The following is a 20,335-nucleotide window of genomic DNA, read 5'->3' on the forward strand; positions in this document are numbered from 1 at the left end:
TAGAAGGTGTAGGAAGTAGTCTGTAAGGAGCTCTGCTTCATTCAGAAGTTTAAGAGTTACCCAGTCTAGGGCCAGGCACTGGCTGGAGACGGGGGAAGGATGGCACAGTGAGGGGCATGAGCTTTAGAGCAGGATTAACCCGCTGTCAACATCTGAGAGTCAGGGTGGGTGGAGGAGCCAGGATGGGGTCGGGGTGAGTGACAAAGAGAGAGAAGGGAGAATCACTGTGGCCCCTGCAGAGCTCGCAGGGCAGAGCCAGCGGTGGGTGGCAGTGTGGCTACTCACACGGTCCTGATTAGCCCGCAATCTGAGCCAGCTGGGAGCCCTTCCCATGAACATCACAGGGGTGCCTGGGGCCCTACTCCAGAGGATGGTCAGACCTGCTCTCACAGTGACTGTTCTCTCATCTCAACACGACAGACCCACCTTGTGCCATCACAGCATGAAAGACCTGGTCTCTCCCACCGGATCTGGTTCTTTGTTTGGTGTCTTTAAAGGCAGGCGGTCTTTGAAATTGTGAGATGAGAGGATTTTGCGGAAGTGGAGATGGACTGCCCAGGTGGATGGGAGTGGAGCGCAGGCTCTGCTATGTGATGGATTTTATTCCCAGCACCTCCTTTCAGAGCTAGTGACCAAGTCAGGTCCTCAGAAGGTCTCAGCTGTCTCTGCATATCACGGGGGTCTGGTGCAGGTGAGACGTGGACCCTTGCAAGGGATGATGGATCCACTTTTATGTCACAGATTCTGTCTGAGAGGATGGCCTGGGGGAATTAACACTGGTGGCCAAGGTGAATTTAGTGGCCAGTGCTTGGTGATTTTTGTCTGGAATCGTCTCCGAGAGGTACCTTGAAGTGGAAAGAATCATGATGTCAGCCTTTTATTGACCGCTTTCATCTGCCTGCTGTCCAGTTTATGAGTACCAGCCTCTGCAACTCTTTGAAGGAGTCTAGGGCACGCCTGAGGGCACAGAGCGGTGGGTGAGGGTGGCTGGGGCCGTGTCTGACCCTACATGCCCCACTGTTAACACCACACTGGCCAATGCTGGTTCCCTGCCCGCCCCTAGAGAGATGCCTTTATCTGGGATTTCTTGACCCTCAAAACCCACGTCCCTTGTGGGGAGGAACTTATTTTAGGCAATGACTACATTATAGAGCCTCTGAGCCATAAAATATAAATTATATGTGTGTGTTTATATGTGTGAAACTTCTTTTTTTTTTTTTTTTGAAACTTCTAAGATGTATTTATACCCTTTGCCTCCAGCTCTGGGTCTCATCCCCTTTGTTAACGACTGGCTTAATCAGCACCCCCATCTCCTATTCTTAGCCTGTGCCTTAATGTGCATTATTCATGGTTATCGAGCTGGATAACTGTGGTCGAGTGCCTTCTATTTTTATCATAATTAAAGGATTTAGGGGGAAGTAAGTTTAGCTGCCTACGTGCCCTCAAATAGCCTTGTAGGTGGGGGCAGATTGCTGGGAGTTGGAATAAATAAAGGTGCTGCTGACCCTGTCCGTGGTGCTGAAGGACACACTGAGGAAGTTTTGAGTTCACGGGTTCTCACAGCCCCAGGCAGAGCCAGAATAGTAAAGTGTGCACTTTTTCCAGCTCCGTCTGACACTCAGGCTCTTGCCAAGTCTCATGGCCCAGTCACAGGGCCAAGGGCCTCATACAGGAGGGTGAGAGCATTTATTGGAAGGGTAAGTGCTGGACTGGGAGGGCAGTGGAGGCCAAGCGTGCAGACCCTAGACACCAGCTGGCTGGACTCAGATCCCAGCTTGGCCACTTAGCAGCTGTGTAACCCTGGCGAAGTCAGTTACTCAACCCCTGCAACCCTTGCTTTCCCGCATCTATAAACTGATGACTATAATTCTACCGGCCTCGGCGGGTTACAGCAAGGACGAAGTGAACTAGTGAAAATAATGACTTCTATTGTTAAGAAGTACTCATAAATGTTGAGTATAATTACTATCACGCCAATGTAGTTTTTCACTTTTTACACCGAATGACATCTTCTGCATCCTCTGCAGCAATGAGGTCTTATCCCCAGGGGTGGCCGACAGCTGGGAAATGTCAGTGTCCCCACCCCGCCCCGCCCCACCTCAGGAGGACTTGTGCAACTCCCGGAGCCTCAGGAAGCCTGGAGGGTGTTTTTAGAAAGTGTGTCCCAGGTGGGCTGACACAGGGGTATAACGTGTCTTTCTCTTTCTTCACTTCATCCAAAACAACTTGCAGAGCATCCAGGAGTAACAGCAGTCCCCTGTACTCACAAGTGTCTGCCAGCACGAGCTACTTAGTTTCGGGGTAGATATTGTTGTCCTTGTTTTCAGGCCTGTTCACTATGTGACCAGGTGCAAGTGACTATCTCTGTGTGGTCAAGCCAGGGATTGTGCTCATATATTCAGACACCACAGAAAAGTGGCTCTCAAACTTGAGCAAGCACCTGAACCACAGGGGGGGTTTGTTGAACCCGCTGGCCAGGCCCCGCTCCCCATCTGTCTGATTCGATGGCCCTGGGGTGAGGCCAGAGAATCCGCCTGCCTAACCAGGCCCAGGGATGCTGCTGGGCCAGAGCCGCGCTTGAAGGATCACTGTGCAGAGGACCCCTCTGTTCCACCTGAAGAGCCTGCTCGGGCTCAGCCAGGGGGCAAAGAGGAATCCTAACGGGGCATCTCCACAGCGAAGCAGTGCTTTTGTCAGGATTTAGGGGGCAGGCTCTGATATTTAGGTAATAGAACAGGAGACATTCCTGTTTTCTCTTTGTATTTCGCCCGGTGAAGTCACCATATGATCCGTGGAGCTATGGTTCTCGCAAGTGGGCCTAGGTGGGTAATTTCCTGCCCGACGTTACCCGCTGGGGCTTCTGGCGAGATCCTCCAGGCAGTGTGTGTGTGGAGGGGGTGAGGTCAGCGCTTTGACTTGAAATCAGGGCCCCCGATTTAGAGTCACAGCTGCCAGTGTGAGCTGCGGGGAAGCCCTCACCCCTGAGCCCTGGCTGTTGTTGGTGATGCGTTTCATGTGTACTATCGACGCTCGTCCTCCTGTTTGTTTTTCACCCAGGTTTTAGTAATTCTATTCCATCGTGACTGTGACACAGGAAGATGAAGCGAAGTGTATTTTCTTTATATAATATATTTTTTATTGATGTATAGTTCATTTGCAATGTTGTGCTAATTTCTTCTGTATAGAAAAGTGACTCAGTGTGTGTATGTGTGTGTACATATATTCTTTTTTTCATGGTTTGTCCCAGGATACTGACTATAGTTTCCTATGCTGGACAGTAGGACCTTGTTGCTTGTACCTTCTCTATGTGATAGTTTTCAGCTACTATCCCCAGACTCCCACTCCACCTCTCCCCTTTCGCCACCAGGAGTCTGTCCTCCATGTCTGTGAGTCTGTTCCATGCTGCTGCTCCTGCTAAGTCACTTCAGTTGTGTCCGACTCTGTGCGACCCCATAGACGGCAGCCCACCGGGCTCCCCCGTCCCTGGGATTCTCCAGGCAAGGACACTGGAGTGGGTTGCCATTTCCTTCTCCAATGCATGAAAGTGAAAAGTGAAAGTGAAGTTGCTCAGTTGTGTCTGACTCTTCGCAACCCCGTGGACTGCAGCCTTCCAGGCTCCTCTGTCCATGGGATTCTCCAGGCACGAGTACTGGTGGGGTGCCATCGCCTTCTCCGAGTCTGTTCCATAGATAGTTCCGTTTGTGTCATGTTAGATTCCATATGTAAGTGATAAGTATGGAGTTTGCCTTTCTCCTTCTAACTCAGTTCACTTCATATGATAACCTCTACTCTCATCTACATTGTTGCAAGTAGCATTATTTTGTTATTTTTTATGACTGAGTAGTATTCCATTGTATATACGGATATAGTCATCTTAAGCTGAGTGATTTCCTTTTCACAGGCAAAGAATGGAGGTTCCAGATATTATATTCCAAATAACAGAACCTGATGCTCTTTTCAGATTCCCATGTGTTCAAGTCATTTTCTAAAGCATTGTCTCAAGGCATCTCACTTTGGGCCGGAGGTGCTGCTCCTCCTTGCATCACCCTGCTCACAGGTGATGAAACTGAGACCCAGGAGGGGAAGGAAGCTGTTTCTGCTCAGCTGAGGGTCAGCAGAGGCGTCGCATGAACCCAGACCCGCCCCCGCAGCCTGGTCCCCTCCTCTCCTCCCCGTCTCTCATCTTTATCTTTCTCTCTCTTTCCTTCCTCCCTTCTCTTCCTCCCTTCCCTCCCTCCATCCCCTTTCCTTTTTTGTGTGCTTTGCCGTGGATCCTGAGCTCCAAACTCCCTTTTCAGGAGCCCTCTATGCCAGCCTTTCCTGCTCCAGACCAGCCTCCGGTCTGTTTCCCATTCCTCTCATTGACCCGCCTTACAGACCTGAGAAAGTGTTCTTAGTTCTCCACAGAATATAAGCAACTGACACATCAATAATATTTTATAGTCTACAATTATATCCCCACTTGTTTACTCATCTCAAGCAGCACGAACCTCTATCTTACAAATGATGACACCAAGGCTCCAGGAGGCAGCGTGACTTTGCTGGTGGGATGTCAGGGAGCGGCTTAGGGCGCTGACTTCTCTCTTCACAGATTCTGCAGGCAGCTGAGTTCAAGAGAAGGACTTTGGAAGGTGTGTCCTGTGAACATGGTGGCATTCTGTGATGCTAAGATCATGTGACCCCGGAACATGAAATATCTGGGCCAGGTTGACTTTTTCTTGGGCACACAGCCTCCTGGGGCAGGAACCCATCTAAATGAAATGCCTGGACCTCACGATGACTTGAAAGTGGAAGTTTCTCAGTGCGTGTCTTATTTCCAGTGCTGGCTTGGTTATCTCAACCATGATTCAAAAAAAAAAAAAAAGATGTTAGCTTCTTAGACGAAGAAAATACTCGTTCATCTCTACAGAGGCTGACTTTCTTAGGCTGCAGGGCTAGCCCATCCCTGCAGACAAAGCAGAAGGGACTGGCTCTAGGATGCATGCGTGCTCAGGTGTGTCTGACATAGACTGTAGCCCACCAGGCTCCTCCATCCATGGGACTTTCCCAGCAAGAATACTGGAGTGGGTAGCCATTCCCATCTCCAGGGGATCTTCTCCACCCAGGGATCGAACCCATGTCTCCTGCATTTCAGGCAGATTCTTCACCACTGAGCCACCGGGGAAGCCCTGGTTCTGGGATACCAGTTCTCTAAAATCAGTTTGCTGAGCTGTTCCCATTTGTGGGAAGCACAGATCCTGCAGCAAGGTTCATGACACCTGCTTCCCAGTGGAGCCTGAGACTCAGAGCGCTGCCCTGACCTGGCCTATTCTGTCAGTACAGAGTGACGGGGCAGGATTTGAAGCTGTAACTTACTGGCTCTTGAAACCATTGTTTTCCTGCAACAGCCTGATTTGCACTTTGGCCCTGGGGTTTCATACCCCCAGGGCTAATTCTGAAGTAGGGGGCTCTCCCCTTTGTCTCCTTTTGCATGCCCACGTGGCTTAGGAAGGGATGGATGCCCAGGGAACACCTGTGGGGCTCTGGGCCTGGTGGACACTGTTCACACGGATGTGACCGAGTCCCGATTCCCACCTCATGGCGCTCCGGTCCTGTGATCAGACAGATTCACCCAGACACTTGCTGGACAGCAGTGACGGGGCTGGACCTGCGACAGCCGTGGGCACAGCAGAGGTTCCGGAACTCTCTCGAGTCCCCTCTGGCATTGTCTCTGGACTCCTACCCGGCTTCCTTTATTACACGGTCCTGGCAGCTCTGTGCCCTGCTGCTCCTGCCCCCTGGATTCCCGTGGCAGGAGCCCCCCAGACCTCTCTTCCCCACCTGCAGCCGCCAAGAGATAGACTGGCCTGTGAAGGACTGGGTAACTGACCCCTGGGGCAAGCTCTGCGCCATGCCACTCCAGGGGGCCTGATCTTGGGGGTGTCCTTGTTCTTCTTGATGTTTCCCTTTTGGGAAATCTTGAATTTCTCCCTCATGTTGTAGGGAAGCAGCATTAAGTGTGCTGGCCCTGGCTACCTGGAAACACACTGCCTTTTGCTTTAGCTCCGAGCAGATGAAACGTGGGCCTTGGAGACAGACAAGGCATCTGGGGAGCTGAGCCCACACTGTACCTGACCCCCAGCATGGTGGCTTGAGCAGGGGGCCTGCCTCCTGAGAGGCCTTTGGGGAAACTCTGATGCTTCCCCAGGGAAGGGGGGCTGGTGAGGCCGAGTGGGGCTGACCTTGATCCCTGGGGAGGGAGAGCAGGGCTGGGTGCCCAGGCTTCCGCTGCCCCAGCCTGCCTCACCAGGCCATGGAACTGCTGGGAGGCCACCAGGAATCCAGTGTCCTTGTGTGCTCGTGGGCTGCATGTGACGTGAGCATGAAACACGGACGTGCTGGGGGGACGAGTTCAGTGCACTGATGAGCGGAGAGAGCTCAGAACATGACAGGTTGGGAATGTTGGTGGGATACTGTCTTTAGTATCCCGTTCGTATTGCTGTTGGCTGTGCCATTAATGCTAATGATAGCAGTGCTAGCTGGTGTCTAGTCGCCGTTCCATATCAGAGAAATCACTTGCATCTGGACTGGTCGCCTCGTTCAACCTCAGCTGAGTTTCAGAATAGTCAGATGGAGGGACAGGCGGGCAGGGGGTTCATCCCCACAGTGCAGCGGTGGGATTAGAGGCTGAGGGATCTCCGGCCACAGCTGCCCTTCCCTTATAGGGGTGGACAGCAGGGGACAGTCTGACCCTAGCAAGCATCCCATCAGCTCCCAGTTTTCCCGAGGAAATGGCCACCCAGGCAGTTTACTATGCACATCGCACGTGAGCTGTGGTGTCCTTTGCTGGCCATGGGGGTGCCCAGTGGGGTGTGAGCTTTATATCTGAAATCGCCGGTCACCCTCCCAGTGATCCTGCTGGTGTCTGCACATGGTCTTCCAGGGTGGCTGCCTTTGGGGTCCCATGGCTAGAAAGGTGCAGGTGTGGGCCAGAGATGTCTGTCTGTCTGTCTTTCTCTCCAATAACAGAAGAACTTAGAATGTTCGGCCGTAGAATGCACTCTGTAAACATTTTTAAAGTATTTGTGTGTGTGCGTGTGTGTGTGTGTGTGGACGTGTGCATACATGCGTGCATCTTAATTTCTAGGTAAAACTGGAAATGTGTGATGTGTCTGTGAGAAAACGAAACCTCTCTCACGGGCGTATTATAAGAACTAAGTAAGAAAATATTTGTAGAAGACATCCTGCAGGGTCTAGCCCGTAGCATTTTCTTCTAAATATTACTTACAGGTTCATCAGTTCATTGATTCATTGAATGTCCGACATCCTCATTTCACAGATGGAAAAGCCCCAGAAAGAGGCATTGGCTTGCTCTGTGGTCCTTGGAAAATTGATGGAGAGTGGGGAGCGGGATGAAGGTCTTGGTGGAATCCTTTGATTTGAAGGAGACGGTGTGGGAGCTGGATGGGAGCTAAGGGGTCCTCGGGTTCCCTGTTCCTGAGTTGCCCCCCTGCTGCACTTCCAGGGAGCATGGGGGTGGGATGAGGAGGCCCCCACACCTGCTCCATGGGCACATGTGTTGCATGCTTCCTCTTGATTTGCTGGAACGGAGTTTGCCCCAGCTTAAGAAGCATTTTTGATACCTGGCCTAGCCCAGCATTTCTGGTGTGATTTTTCCTCCCAGGGATGCTTGGGTTGTCACACCCGGGGAGTGGTACCCGGCATCCAGGGCCCCTGGAGGACACCCTGAATCACCCAGGGCAGCCTCCCCGCCCCCAGCAAAGACTGACCCATCTGGTGCTGGGGGACCCAGGTCGAGAACCCTGCTGTGGCTGATGCTCTGCTCGCATGTGTGACTGGGGCCCGGAGTGGGGCGGCCACGTGGCGAGTTACTGAGAGGCAGGGCTGGGGCGTCTCACTCCCACCGTCAGGTGCATACAGACCCCCCAGGGGTCTGGTTAAAACGTGGCCCCCGAGGCAAGGGTCTGGAGAGAGGCCCGCGACCTGCATTTCTTGCCCTCCCCTGGAGGCATCCGGGCTGCAGATCTGCGTGTTGCCGCCCTCTGAGTAGGAGCATCTCAGCCATGATTCCCGTCTGGCGCATCCTCTGCTGCCACAGCGGAGAGCCTATGTCCAGCGCGGTCCTCACCCCGTCTTAACCGCTCTTCTCTCTCTCCCCTCCTAGGGCTCCTTGGGCCTGCCGGGTCCCCCAGGAAGAGACGGCAGCAAAGGCATGCGGGTATGTCTGTTCTGGGGGCCTGCTGATCGGAGCCCCTGTCCTTGAGGGGGGGTGGCCTTCGCCAGGGCCAGGCTCGAGCTGGGCACCTTTGTACCAGGATCGTCCCAGGTCCCTGGAGGTCAGCCTGGTAACTATCACCACACCAGCAGCTCTGGCCACCGGGCGTCACCTGGCTGCCCCTGGGAGCTGTTTTCACAGTTGGTTGACCAGCAGTTCTGGGCTCTTGTCCCAGTGCCTGGAACTTGGAATGGAGCCAGGGGACCCAGTTCCCAAGTCCTCAGTTCATAGCTTAAGTTGGAGGGGGCCCCATAGCCCACGTGTCCAGCCGGCCTGCCTGCAGTGGGCACCTGACTCCCCCTCTGCCTCCCCGGCCTCTGAGTCGGAACACACCCCGGGACCCCAGGCGGAAGTGATCTCAGCTCAGGCGGGTCCGTCTGACCCGGGATAAAGAGGTCCTCTTCGCCACCAAGAACTCAGTTTGGGTCCTCAGTGGCTCCTCACCATCAACGCCAGCTGCTGTGCTTTCTCCGCTCTTCCATCTGGCCTGGTTCTGTGGACCAGCAGAACTGGAGTGTGTTGGGGGTTCCAGTGATGAAGGCCTGCAGTGAAGATCAGCTCCTTTGCTTGTCGGAGGCACTTCTTGGGGGAGCCTAGGTCTCGGCTTGCCGGCCGTTATGACGCTGTTTCCGTGCTGAGATCCAGTTCTGGGAAGGACGCCCCGGGGCCTGGGCCTGAGTCCCCCGGGTTTTGACCTTGTGCTGTTCTCTGTGCTGCAGGGGGAGCCAGGAGAACCGGGCGAGCCGGGGCTGCCCGGGGAGGTGGGCCTGCGGGTGAGTGTTGCTCTGAGCTCTTCTTCTGATGTTTCTGGGCTTCCCTGGTGGCTCAGCCGGTAAAGAATCTGCCTGCAATGCGGGAGATCTGGGTCCGATCCCTGGGTTGGGAAGATCCCCTGGAGAAGGGCTAAGGCTCCCCACTCCAGTGTTCTCGCCTGGAGAATTCCATGGACTATACAGTCCACGGGGTCACAAAGAGCAGACTGAGCGACTTTCACTTTCTGATGTTTCTAGTGCACAGATCTTGATGCAAAACCAATGTTTATGGGCCCACTCGACGCCCTGCAAATGCTTCTCATGCAGCCACACGCCTGCTCGTGTGTGTGTGTGTGTGTGTGTGTGTGTTCACATCCCTGATGTTTCCTAAATTCTCACAGAAAGTGAATCCTACCGTTCTCTGCCATTTATCTTTTCTAACAAGAGACGTGTCTTTCCTCCCCACTTCAGATCAATACCACCTGTTCTCCTAATCAGTGCTTACCGTTCCATGATACGGATGCATCATAATTTACATAACTTTGCCTCTGTTTGTGGCTCTCCAGGTTATTTCTAATTTCATTTGTTTTCCACAAAAATCAGTAAATGCACACACCACTGTTATTTTTTTGTTTCAGTAGAGTAGGTGACAAAAATTAGGGTATCTTTGGCTGAGGAAAAAGCACTTTTTAACATTCAGTTCAGTTCAGTTCAGTCACTCAGTCGTGTCTAACTCTTTGTGAGCCCATGGATCGCAGCACGCCAGGCCTCCCTGTCCATCACCAGCTCCAGGAGTTCACCCAAACCCATGTCCATCGAGTCGCTGATGCCATCCAGCCATCTCATCCTCTGTCTTCCCCTTCTCCTCCTGCCCTCAATCTTTTATTAATGGGTTTTAACAAATATGGCCAGTTTAACAGCCTTAAAGCGGCAGCAGTTCCTGGTCCAGGTAGCAGGGGCTCCCGGGCTCGGGACCCCAGGTGGGCTTTGTGAGGACGTGTCCAGGCTGTGCTGGCCCCACGTGAGGTGTGCGTGATGAGCCACGGGAAGCCAGCCTGTGACCGGGAGCTCTGCACGTGTCCAGCCCGGGTCCCAGCATGGCCACGGGGCGCGGTCACACCAGATTGCTGCACTGGCCTCATGAGAGCTCAAAGGCCGCTGTGGAAGTCTAGCCGAGCTGCTTGTGAATCCCAGCTCCCCCAGGCAGGGGGTGACATGAGCTCTTCATGGAGGGGGGCAGCAGAAGTGGGGGGGTCTCTTGGGGGGACTTTATGCAGGCGGCATGTGGCGGCGGATGAGGAGCAGCTGTCTCAGCCCCTAACACGGTTATTGAGTGCGTTTCTCTCTGCCCCTGCCCTTTTCTCTCCATCCCCAAACCTCTGCTCTGGGAACTCTCTTCTGCAGGGATCCCAGGGACCGCCTGGACTTCCAGGACCTCCCGGCCCCATCGGCGCTCCCGTAAGTAGAGGCCGCTGCTGGAAGGGGCTGTGTTGCTGTCGTAGGGGACTGGGACCCAGGCCCTGTGACAGGTCCTCACCCCACATCTGTGCATAGATACAACTTGGAGCATGTGGTCAGAGAGGCCCACACCTGGGCTGCTGCCTCCATCACGTCTGCTCCCAGAGGGGAGGGCGGCCTTCGCGCAGGTTCTGGGTGCTTCTCCTGAGGACAGTGTGTGCATGCAGGGTGGGGCAGCGGCCCTCTCCCAGGGGAGGGGGAGGAATGTGGCTTCAAGGGGCCCTGAGTCTCAGGTTCAATTCCTTGGTTCCATGATCGGATGGCAGTGGGGACTGACTCTGGGGCCGCCTTGCTGCACTCGGCCAGCTGAGCTCAGGTCTTAGCTGGGGGTATCTGGATAATCCAGGGACGGGGGGACCAGCCCCAGGGGCTCTCATCCAGGCAGGGGCCGAGCTCACCACCCAGGCCCGAGGGAGAAGCAGGCTGCCGTGGGGAGTGAGACACATGGGAGACAGAGCTTCACCACCGTCCCAGGCGAGCAGGCTGTCCCGGGGCCTCAAGCTCAGTGCAGAGAAGCTGGACGGGGCTGTCTGTGTGTTACTCATCCTCCCTTCCCTTCCAGGGTCTCCATGGAGAACAAGGGGAAAAGGGAGCCCGGGGAGAAAAGGTATTTACAGTCTGCTTCAGTTAGTCATGCAGCTTTCTGTGGACAGCATGTGTGTGAGTATGTGTGTGTGAACATGTGTGTGTGTGTGCATGTGTGTGTGCTATGGTAACTGAGGGCTGGTGCAGAGGAGGCATTAGCTTCTGACCCCAAATGTAAACTCTGGGCCCAGAAGGCCGTGGGCCTGGTACCTGCAGGGGTTGAGATCCCCTTGCAGAGACAGTTTGGGGTTTCCGGGCCAGAGGGGTTTTGAAAGTGCCCAGGATTGGGATTCAAAAAGTTCCAGTTGCTGCTGGGGACTCACATCTTCCTTAGCAACTGGCCTGCATGCTCCATACCTCAGGGACGCTGACTGTCAATGGAGGGAGGGGGTGCAGGGACAGCTGTGGCCTTGGTGACCACACAGCGTTGTGGACTGAGCTCTGTGACCTGACCTCAGCTGAGACTCTCCACGCCGAGGCTGGCTGTGCCTTCATATTGATGCCACCAGGTCACAAGTCATCCGCAGACCAGATCTTTCCATGGGTGGAGTGCTCGGGGCTCTGGGGGTGGGGAGAAGGACGGCATCCCACCTCCCCACCTCCCCGGACAGCAGCAGGCATCGAATTCCCGGGAATCCCAGGCCCATCCACTCACTGGGCTCCTTCAAATCAAAAGCTTGAAATTGGCCCTCTCGAGTTTAGCTGTGTTCCAGCCCCTTTTCAGCACCTGCCCTGTTCCATCTTCCTGGAGTACGTGTTTCTCTCATTTATAGAACATTTCTAAATTATTAAGAAATTTAATTTTATTTCAAGCAACTTAACACACACACACACAGCCATATCTGGCAACAGGAAAAAAAACCCAGCAGCCTGTAAGTGCACCATCCCACTGCAGCTGCAGCGACCACTCTGGCCCGTTTCTTGATTTCTTGCAGGACTCACTCCTGTGTCTCTGACGTCTTTCTACATCGTCACACGTGACGTGTTCTGCTTTGCATCCCCTCGTGTCTACTCTTCCTCCGGGTAGCATCTCCCCCGCCGTGCTGCTGCAGACGTCTATGATTTATCTTAAATGGCTGCACAGCGTCCCCGTGTGTGAATAGGCCATGATTTATGTGCTCATTCCCCTATTATCGATCAGGGAGGATTGTTTCCAGTTTGTCATGATTAAAAAATACTGCTTTGGTGAACATTTTCACACCAATGCCTTTATTTATTTATTTTTCCCAACTTAGGATGGTTTTCTCCGGCCGCTCCCTTAGAAGGGAGATTGTGGTCAAAGGAGACGAATGTGTTGTGTGACTCAGGAAGCGTGTGGGTCCCCAAAAGGCTCTTCGGAAGGAGTGGGGCGAGAGCCAGGGTGACGCCCCTCACCTCAGGCCCCAAAGTGTGGTTTCTGTTTGTTCGGATATCAAACTTTCATCACTGCAGCTTCAACAGTGGAATCCCTTGCCCCGTGTGGTTGGGACGCGTGTCTCTTGGTTCTTTGGAGAGAGTTCTTGTGGCTCCGTGTGTCAGGTTTTGGGTGGAGGGCCTCTCTGTGGCCCTCTGCTCCTCCTCTGTACAAGGTGGGGACTGGGAAGTGACCCTTCGGGTAACTGGGGGTCCAGGCACAGGCTTGATGGGCAGCCCTGGTGCACAGGGCGATAGGGGTCCAATTTGAAGGTTCCCCTCCTGGGAGCATGCAGGGTTTGGGGAACAGACGTGGCAGGAGGGCTGAGCCACAGCCCAGCGCCCTGCAGCCGCCACCTGGCAGGGAAGCTGGGGGAGCAGGGGGTCACCTGCAGGGCAGGCCCTGGAGAGGAAGTCCAGCTGTCAGCCATCAGCCTCAGTCTACAGCGTGGCCCAGGGGACGCCCTGCATGGTGATTTCAGAGCCAGCTTGCCGGAGTTTCAGGCTCAGCTCTGGGGTCTGCAAGCAGTGTGGCCTTTGGAGAGTTCGTTTCACCTCTGAGTCTCAAGTGTCCTCAGTGTAGAGAGTAGCTATTATGTAAGGCTGCTATGAGGATTAAATGACCTAATGTTTGTAAAATGCTTAGAGCAGTGCTGGGCAACAGAGGCCGTATTTACGGAGGGTGGGAGACGAGAAGAAGAGAAACAGCGAGGCATAGCGGATTGGCAGGGAGGCATAACCTGAGCACTGAGAGCTCTGCTTTGACTCTGATCCCCAGCTCCCTTGCCGATGTTCTCGGCGACTCTGGGGGGAGCTGGTTCCTTCTCTGCACCTCTGTTTTCCCATCTGTCAAACCAGATGCTTGGGCTGCATGATCTCTTGGGCTCCTTTCCAGTTCTTATATCTGATAAGTACTTAGAACAGTTTATTTTCTCGTGAACCTCCTAAATTTCTTAAATCAGCAAAAAGGAAGTTTCCATCTCCCCTCGAGATAGGTGCATCCCGCTGCCTGGCCGCCTAGAAGTGGAGCATGGCCAGAGAGAGCCAGTGCCCACCTGCCACCAAGCCCAGCTCTGCTACCGCCTGTCAGGACCTTCTCTGCGGGCTTGGGGTGGGTGGGCCAGCCTTGCTTTTGGCATCTTCCAGAAAGGCCCTGCCAGGCACGAGGTATGGAGGCTCTGTGGACACAAGGACCTCCTAGTGACTGAGGGGCAGTGAGGCTTGAATGGATTGTCCAGGGGCCGCTGGGCTCAGGGCAGTCAGCAGAGTGTACAGTGGGTCTAATCAGTCAAAAAGAGGGGTGCCCACTCCCTGGGGACCAGGGGATGGACACAGCCGCCCCCGCTCTGTCCAGAAGAGCGTGCTCTCTGGACAGCTTTGGCGGGGTGTGATGGCAACCTCCTGGGGTCCTGGGGAGGACATCCCAGGGTCCTGCCCTGTCTGGGGATGGAAGCCCGGGCGTTGGAGCACCAGCTTTGGGCTCAGCAGCCCATGGCTCTGCCACCAGCAGCTCTGGGACCTCCCTGCAGCTTCTGTGCCCCTTGACCCCCAGTACACGTAGAGTCCAGTCTACTCTGTGTGTGTCTCCTGGGTGTGTGTGTGTGTGTGTGTGTATGTAGGCAGGGGAGGGGCTCTCCTGGTGTGTGTCTCTGGTGTATATATGTCTCCTGGGGTGTGTGTGTGTGTCTCTTTCTCTCCTGGTGTGTGGGTGTGTGTGTAGACAGGGGAGGGGCTCTCCAGGTGTGTGTCTCCTGGTGTATGTGTGAGTATCTCCTGGTGTGTGTGTCTCCTGGTATGTGTGTGTGTCTCCTGATGTGTGTGTGTCTCCTGGTATGTGTGTGTGTCTCCTGGTGTATGTGAGTGTCTCCTGGTGTGTGTGTGTGTGTCGTGTGTGTGTGCATCTCCTGGTGTGTGTGTGTGTCTCCTGGTGTATGTGTGTGTCTCGTGTGTGTGTGTGTCTCCTGGTGTATGTGTGTGTCTCCTGGTGTGTGTGTGTGTGTCGTGTGTGTGTGTGTCTCCTGGTATGTGTGTGTGTCTCCTGGTGTATTGTGTGTGTGTCTCCTGGTGTGTGTGTGTGTCTCCTGGTGTGTGTGTCTCCTGATGTATGTGTATGTGTCTCCTGGTGTGTGTATGCGTGTCTCCTGGTGTGTGTGTGTCTCCTGGTGTGTGTGTGTGTATCTCCTGGTGTGTGTGTGTGTGTGTGTGTGTGTGTGTTTGGGGGGTTCTCTCCTGGTGCCTGGTGGAGAGTAGAGCACAGTGGAGCACTAAATGCCTTCGCTGCTGCTTTGTTTCTGTGCCTCTGACCCTGGGCATGTCCCTCCATTGTTCATCTCACTTTCCTTCCTTTGCCAGGGGGAGCAAGGCCTGGATGGATTCCCCGGGAAGCAGGGGGAGACTGGTGAGCAGGTAGGTGGGCAGGACAGGGTGGGGCCTGGGTCAGGCTCATAGGGCCTGTGGGCTTCAGTCTATCCTGCTCGGCTGGGGGCTTTGGGAGGCTTAATGACCAGCCCCCAGCTTGCCACTCATGGACTCCTCCACGCCAGAGTGGAGGGATCCCAGAGAACACACCACTTTAAAACTGGTCTAACCGTAGTAACACGACAGCTGGTCATTAATGGGAAGACCACAGGCGATATGCGTGTGTTCAAAGTGATGGATGTTGCAGTCCTGTCCCCGAGACTAAAAGATTACAGACAGCCCAGATGCTCATAAATAAGAAACAAGTTGAATAAATCAGGGTGTGTATTAAATACAGGGAATAATATGAAGCTGTGCAAATTAACGCAACTCTTAAAGTCCTGACACGGGTGTTCCGTGAGATGCATCCACGAGCCCACAGGGAACCACGTGGAGATGTGGGCCTGGGGAAGCTTCATAGCGACAAGTGCAGTCTGGGAAAACTTGTGGAGGGGCCCTTCTGGGGAAAAGGCCAGGAACAGGTCTGGAGGTGTGTTACCCTCAGCCCTGCCTTTTCCACTCACTCCCCTGATGGACCCCGTGTTCTCTTTCCAGGGAAGACCCGGCCCTCCCGGTGAGCCAGGGCCCCAGGGGGAGAAGGTAAGCCAGGTGCTGGGGTGGGGACGGCTCCCGATGAGCAGCTGTGGAGCTGCTCCCCTGAACAAATTGAGGCCTGTGTTTTGGGGGGTGGCCACGCTAGAGTTCGGGGAACGAAGGGCAGACAGAGGTGGTGAATCGTGCATTAGAACTCAGCCTACAAAAAATTTCTGGTTATTGTATTTAAACATGTTTTTCTATTTGGGGGAATAAAAATCCATCTAAAAAACAAATGAAAATCCCCATTATATAACATCTGGACATACTAAAATGTTGTGCTACTTAAATGGCTTTTTGGGCTAAGGCAGAGTAGGAGCAAATAGAAAAATCTTACAAATTCCTTTTCCTCTTTCTCTCCTTTGCAACGTTTACTGTTTTTTTTTTTTTTAACCAGAATTATAATTCTGAAAATGTGTTGGGTATTTCATAAATAAAATAGAGGTTGCATCTCATCCTGCTGATCATCTGTGTTAGAACATTTTCACAACAAGGCTTATTAACTGAATTTGCTGCTTAGGATTTCTGTTATGCAAAGAACTGCATGTAAAATTGTGAAGCGCTATGAAAATGTATGAAGATGATAACCTTGCTAGGCCTTCAGGGTCACAAGGGAAATGGAGAAGGCAGGCTGTGCTCTGGATTTATGGCAGGAGGGGTGATGAGACCCAGCCCTGCATTTAGTACAAGAGAAAGAGTTTCTTTCAGATGATTAGGCCCTTAAGAAAGACATCAGACTTTGGGTCTGAGAACAGCCAGGAGAGAGACGGGGCAGCGGGGGGAGTCCGGCTAAAGCAGAGAGCTGGACCAGAGATGCGTCACTGCTCAGTGTCACACTGCAGAGCACAGGTCAAGGTCACTGCCCGACTCGGATGCCTTCCCAGCACATGCTGGAAATGAAAAAGGCTGCTCTGACTCCTTCCAGAAACAGGGTATAGTTATAAATAAGACACCTGTGGGCTGAGAAAGCCTCTCTTTAGCAGTGGTGGCTGGAGAAGGTTGATCCCTTCCAGACTTGCTCACTTGAACTTCGGTTCTTGCCTAATTATTTTCTCTCTGTCTAAATATTTTTAGAGTTGAGATTTATATTGCTCTGTTATCTGGTGTCAGGATTTTAATGTATTCTTGAAGTTTCTTGACACCGAGGATGCTAGAGCCTAAAATAAGTAGTTTATTTCAAGTCACTAAGAGGGGATGGTTCTTAAAGTTTGGATCTAGGTGACAGCTCTTTCCCACTACTGCATGTGTGTGTGTGTGTATTATAAATTCCAACCTCCCCCTCATTTATAGAGATGTTTGGTCCCTCCTGATTGGGACCAAACTGATAGGTGAGTTTTCATTGCTTATTATGATGAATGCAGCAGAAGTAGGAAGACAAGGTCCAAGGGCCATGGTATGATTTGGAGCATTTGCTGGAAGGGTCTAGAAACCAGAGGTTCTTGGGTGATGATACAGTGACTCTCAACTCATGTTGAAGGAATGTTACTGGGACAGATCTTGGCTGCTTTACAATTTGAAACAGTCATTGGGGCTATAGCTCAATATCAAAATAGTTCCCTATAATGAAATGCCTGTCATTTCTCTGCAGGGTGCCGTGGGTCCTGCAGGCCCCCCTGGGCTTCCAGGCTCTGTGGTAAGTGGTGCAGCCCCTAGAGGGTAAAATCCCGGACTCAGACACTGATCGTATTGTGTAGTTGGGAGAGTTGTTGCCTCTGAGAATGAGGAGGAACTCTTCTGATGACAAGAGAGTCTGAAGCTTTTGCACACTGAAAATGGGATAAAATCAGAGGAAAGTCAGAAATGGCTGTGCAAATGCCCACCATGGAGTGGAGTGAGGGTGACTGTTGAGAAGAGGCTGCCAGCTTTGCTGACGTCTGGTTTGTCCCCCAGGTGCAGAGAGAGGGCCTGAAAGGCGAGCAGGTAAGCGGGATGTGGGTTCTCTTGTCCTGGCACCCCAGGTGGTGGCAGAGATAGAAAGGCCACCAGCGTAGTGGTGAGACTGCTTGCTGAGCTCAGACGGAGCCCCTCAGAGACGCTGGGAACTCGGGAAGAAGACAGTCAGCAGAGGGTCCTGGTTGGAGGCCTGGGACATGAGGAGAGGGTGTCACGGCTAATTCGCGTTTGGCTTGTGTTACCAGGGAGCCCCCGGACCTCGGGGTCACCAGGGCCCACCTGGGCCACCAGGCGCCCCGGTAAGTCACCCCCACCGCCCCGCCCCCACCCCCAGCCAGGGGTCCGCTCTGAATACCTCTAGGTCTGCAAAATCATGGCCATTCTCGCTGCCGAGTCATTTCAGGGTTATTTCAGAGTCTCATCCCGTCACCTTGAGTGACAGGGGTTGTTGCCAGCATCTAGCACGGGAGACACTGGGCCTTGAGGGCTGAGATTGCCGGGAGCGAGTCAGGCGTGAGCACGTCTGCACCTGGAGTCGAAGCCCAGGCAGCCTGCCTCCAGAGTCCCCAGGCCCAGACTGGCCAGGGCTGGGGTTCTGGTGCTCAGTCTGGTGTTTTACCGTCCTTTCAGATAAAACAGAATTAAAAACATTGGACACTTCAACGCCGATTGAATCGTTTCCAGTGCACATTTGCTTTTCGCTTGTTTCTCATTAATCCTGACTTTGAAGTGGTTTGGAACACTTCAGCCTTCGGTTTCTCCCTCTGTTAAGAATTTAATGTTAAGAATTACCATCTGGGAAGAGGCCTTTCAGAGGGACTCTGTGATGATTTTTGATGTGAGTTCAGATACTAAGGATAATGAATATGAATCAGTCAATTCCACATGGTGGAGGTTGAATCAGGTCCCTTTTGGTAACATACTTCTGCTTCTTTCAAGTGACTGTTTCATTGAAGGAAATAAAACAACTCTTATTTTGAAATGCCCATAGATCATACTTAAAGTAACTCAGATTTATCATAAGTCAGATTTATAATCAGATTTACAGTAAAGCCTATTCCTCATTAGGATAAATGTGGATATTCTTGCTGGGGTAAAACTAGAAGAAACTTAGAAGATGTATTTTGCTGTGGTTCAGTCACTCAGTCATGTCTGACTCGTTGTGACCCCATGGACTGCAGCATGCCAGGCTTCCCTGTCTTTCACCATCTCCCAGAGTTTGCTCAGATTCATGTCGTTTGATTTGATGATGCCAGCCAACCATCTCATGCTCTGTCACCTCCTGCTCCTCAGTCTTTCCCAGCATCAGGGTCTTTTCTAATGAATTGGCTCTTCTCACCAGGTGGCCAAAGTATTGGAGCTTCGGCATCAGTCCTTCCAGTGAACATTCAGGGTTGATTTCCTTTAGAATTGAGAAGATGTTTAATTCCAGTATAATTAGAAAATTTTCACATCAAAAAATTCAGGTTAGAATAGCTTCCCTTCTGTCTCTATAACCTTAGATACCTTGCTTAAACCCTTCTGAGGCTTGATTTCCAAATCTCTCCACCATCGTCAGTATGTTGAGAGATGTAAAGTAGATAACATGGGTAATACAGTGTGCTCAGATCAGTAAGTGGCAAGTATTGATCATCTGTATTGTAGTACATCTTGTAGGCAAACATATGCATAGTATGGAAGGGTGAAGTTTTTTTTTTTTTAACCAAAGAAGATATGCACAGAGATATAAGTAAGTAGCTTGCACAAAGTCACATAGCTAAAAAGCAAGACTGAGCTTTGAGCCCAGATCCATCTGACAGTCTAGCCCATCGTCTTTTCACCCCTGAGTGCACAGTGCAGCAACACGTCCTCCGAGTTGCACAGAGCAGAGTGACTTTCCCTCCCGGTTCGCACTAAGGAATAAGAAGGTAACAGTGCCCAGGCCTGCTTATTCCCAAGGCAGCCTTCTTGATCTCTCATTCGGGGGTCTGGGATGTAGTAACGGCAATTTCCCCCTTTACGTAAAATTTGATAAATGAGGAAGGGAGGGAGGGAAGAAACCTCAAACATTTTGGTCACATGCTTTATATCAACTGAAATATTTCAGGGTGGAGATACAGGGATGAAAGCACATGGACTGATTTCATAGTTTGGTGAAGAGTGTGAAAAAGAAATAATTGTGAGTTGACACTTGTAGTGAGGATTCAAGTGTTTCATGTCATTCCTGCAGGCCATTTTCTAGAACAAGGAGAGGCTCCTAAACCCACGGTTCTTGCAAATACTGGAACAGCACAACCCTGCAGCTCAGTGGAGCTGTCCAGGGTCCTGAAGAGGGTATCGGGGCTAGATGCTCTTGACAGAATGGGATTGAGTACAGTACCTGGTGTTGGTGATGAAATTCCCTTGGAAGGAGTTCAAAAAGCCAGTAGCCTAACCTAAAGACCTTGTGAAAAATGAGGAACAGTGATGAAAGGCCCAGAGTGTGAGGTTCTTAAGGCCAGGGCCAGTGTCTCTCCATCTCTCAAATCCACAGTTTATCACATGGTGGGAACTTAATACATGCTTGTGAAGGAGTGACCCACAGCAAATATTTAGGAGGGACATCAAAGTGAGATCTGATTTCAGTTTGAGCTCATAAGGAGCACTGTGGCCACGGAAGACTCTTGGGGTTAGGAGCCCCAGACCATTGGTTTCACGTCCCAGTTCTTCCACCAAGTAGCTTTGGGTCTTGATGGCATCACTGTACCCATCTTATCCCCTTCTGTCTTCCTGGCTTGGAAATCATCATCATCAACGTCACCTCCTACATTAACGTGCTGTGAGAGTTAAACGGGTGATTGTAGGAAGCACTGCTCTAGGAAGCCTTATTAAGCCCAACACAGAGATCAGT

General features: G+C 52.3%; 1 protein-coding gene across 1 annotated transcript in view; it reads left to right on the forward strand.

The window, feature by feature from the left end:
• COL22A1 (collagen type XXII alpha 1 chain) overlaps positions 1 to 20,335 on the forward strand; it is a 224,614-nt gene that overhangs the window by 81,505 nt on the left and 122,774 nt on the right. Inside the window, exons 13-21 of the mRNA XM_070802401.1 lie at positions 8,165 to 8,218; positions 8,995 to 9,048; positions 10,432 to 10,485; positions 11,108 to 11,152; positions 14,875 to 14,928; positions 15,535 to 15,579; positions 17,162 to 17,206; positions 17,464 to 17,493; positions 17,712 to 17,765. Of these exons, the coding sequence (XP_070658502.1) occupies positions 8,165 to 8,218; positions 8,995 to 9,048; positions 10,432 to 10,485; positions 11,108 to 11,152; positions 14,875 to 14,928; positions 15,535 to 15,579; positions 17,162 to 17,206; positions 17,464 to 17,493; positions 17,712 to 17,765 (435 nt within the window). The remainder of the gene's footprint in view (positions 1 to 8,164; positions 8,219 to 8,994; positions 9,049 to 10,431; positions 10,486 to 11,107; positions 11,153 to 14,874; positions 14,929 to 15,534; positions 15,580 to 17,161; positions 17,207 to 17,463; positions 17,494 to 17,711; positions 17,766 to 20,335) is intronic.

This window comes from Bos indicus, chromosome 14, assembly GCF_029378745.1.
Source record: "Bos indicus isolate NIAB-ARS_2022 breed Sahiwal x Tharparkar chromosome 14, NIAB-ARS_B.indTharparkar_mat_pri_1.0, whole genome shotgun sequence".
NCBI classification, from domain to species: domain Eukaryota; kingdom Metazoa; phylum Chordata; class Mammalia; order Artiodactyla; family Bovidae; genus Bos; species Bos indicus.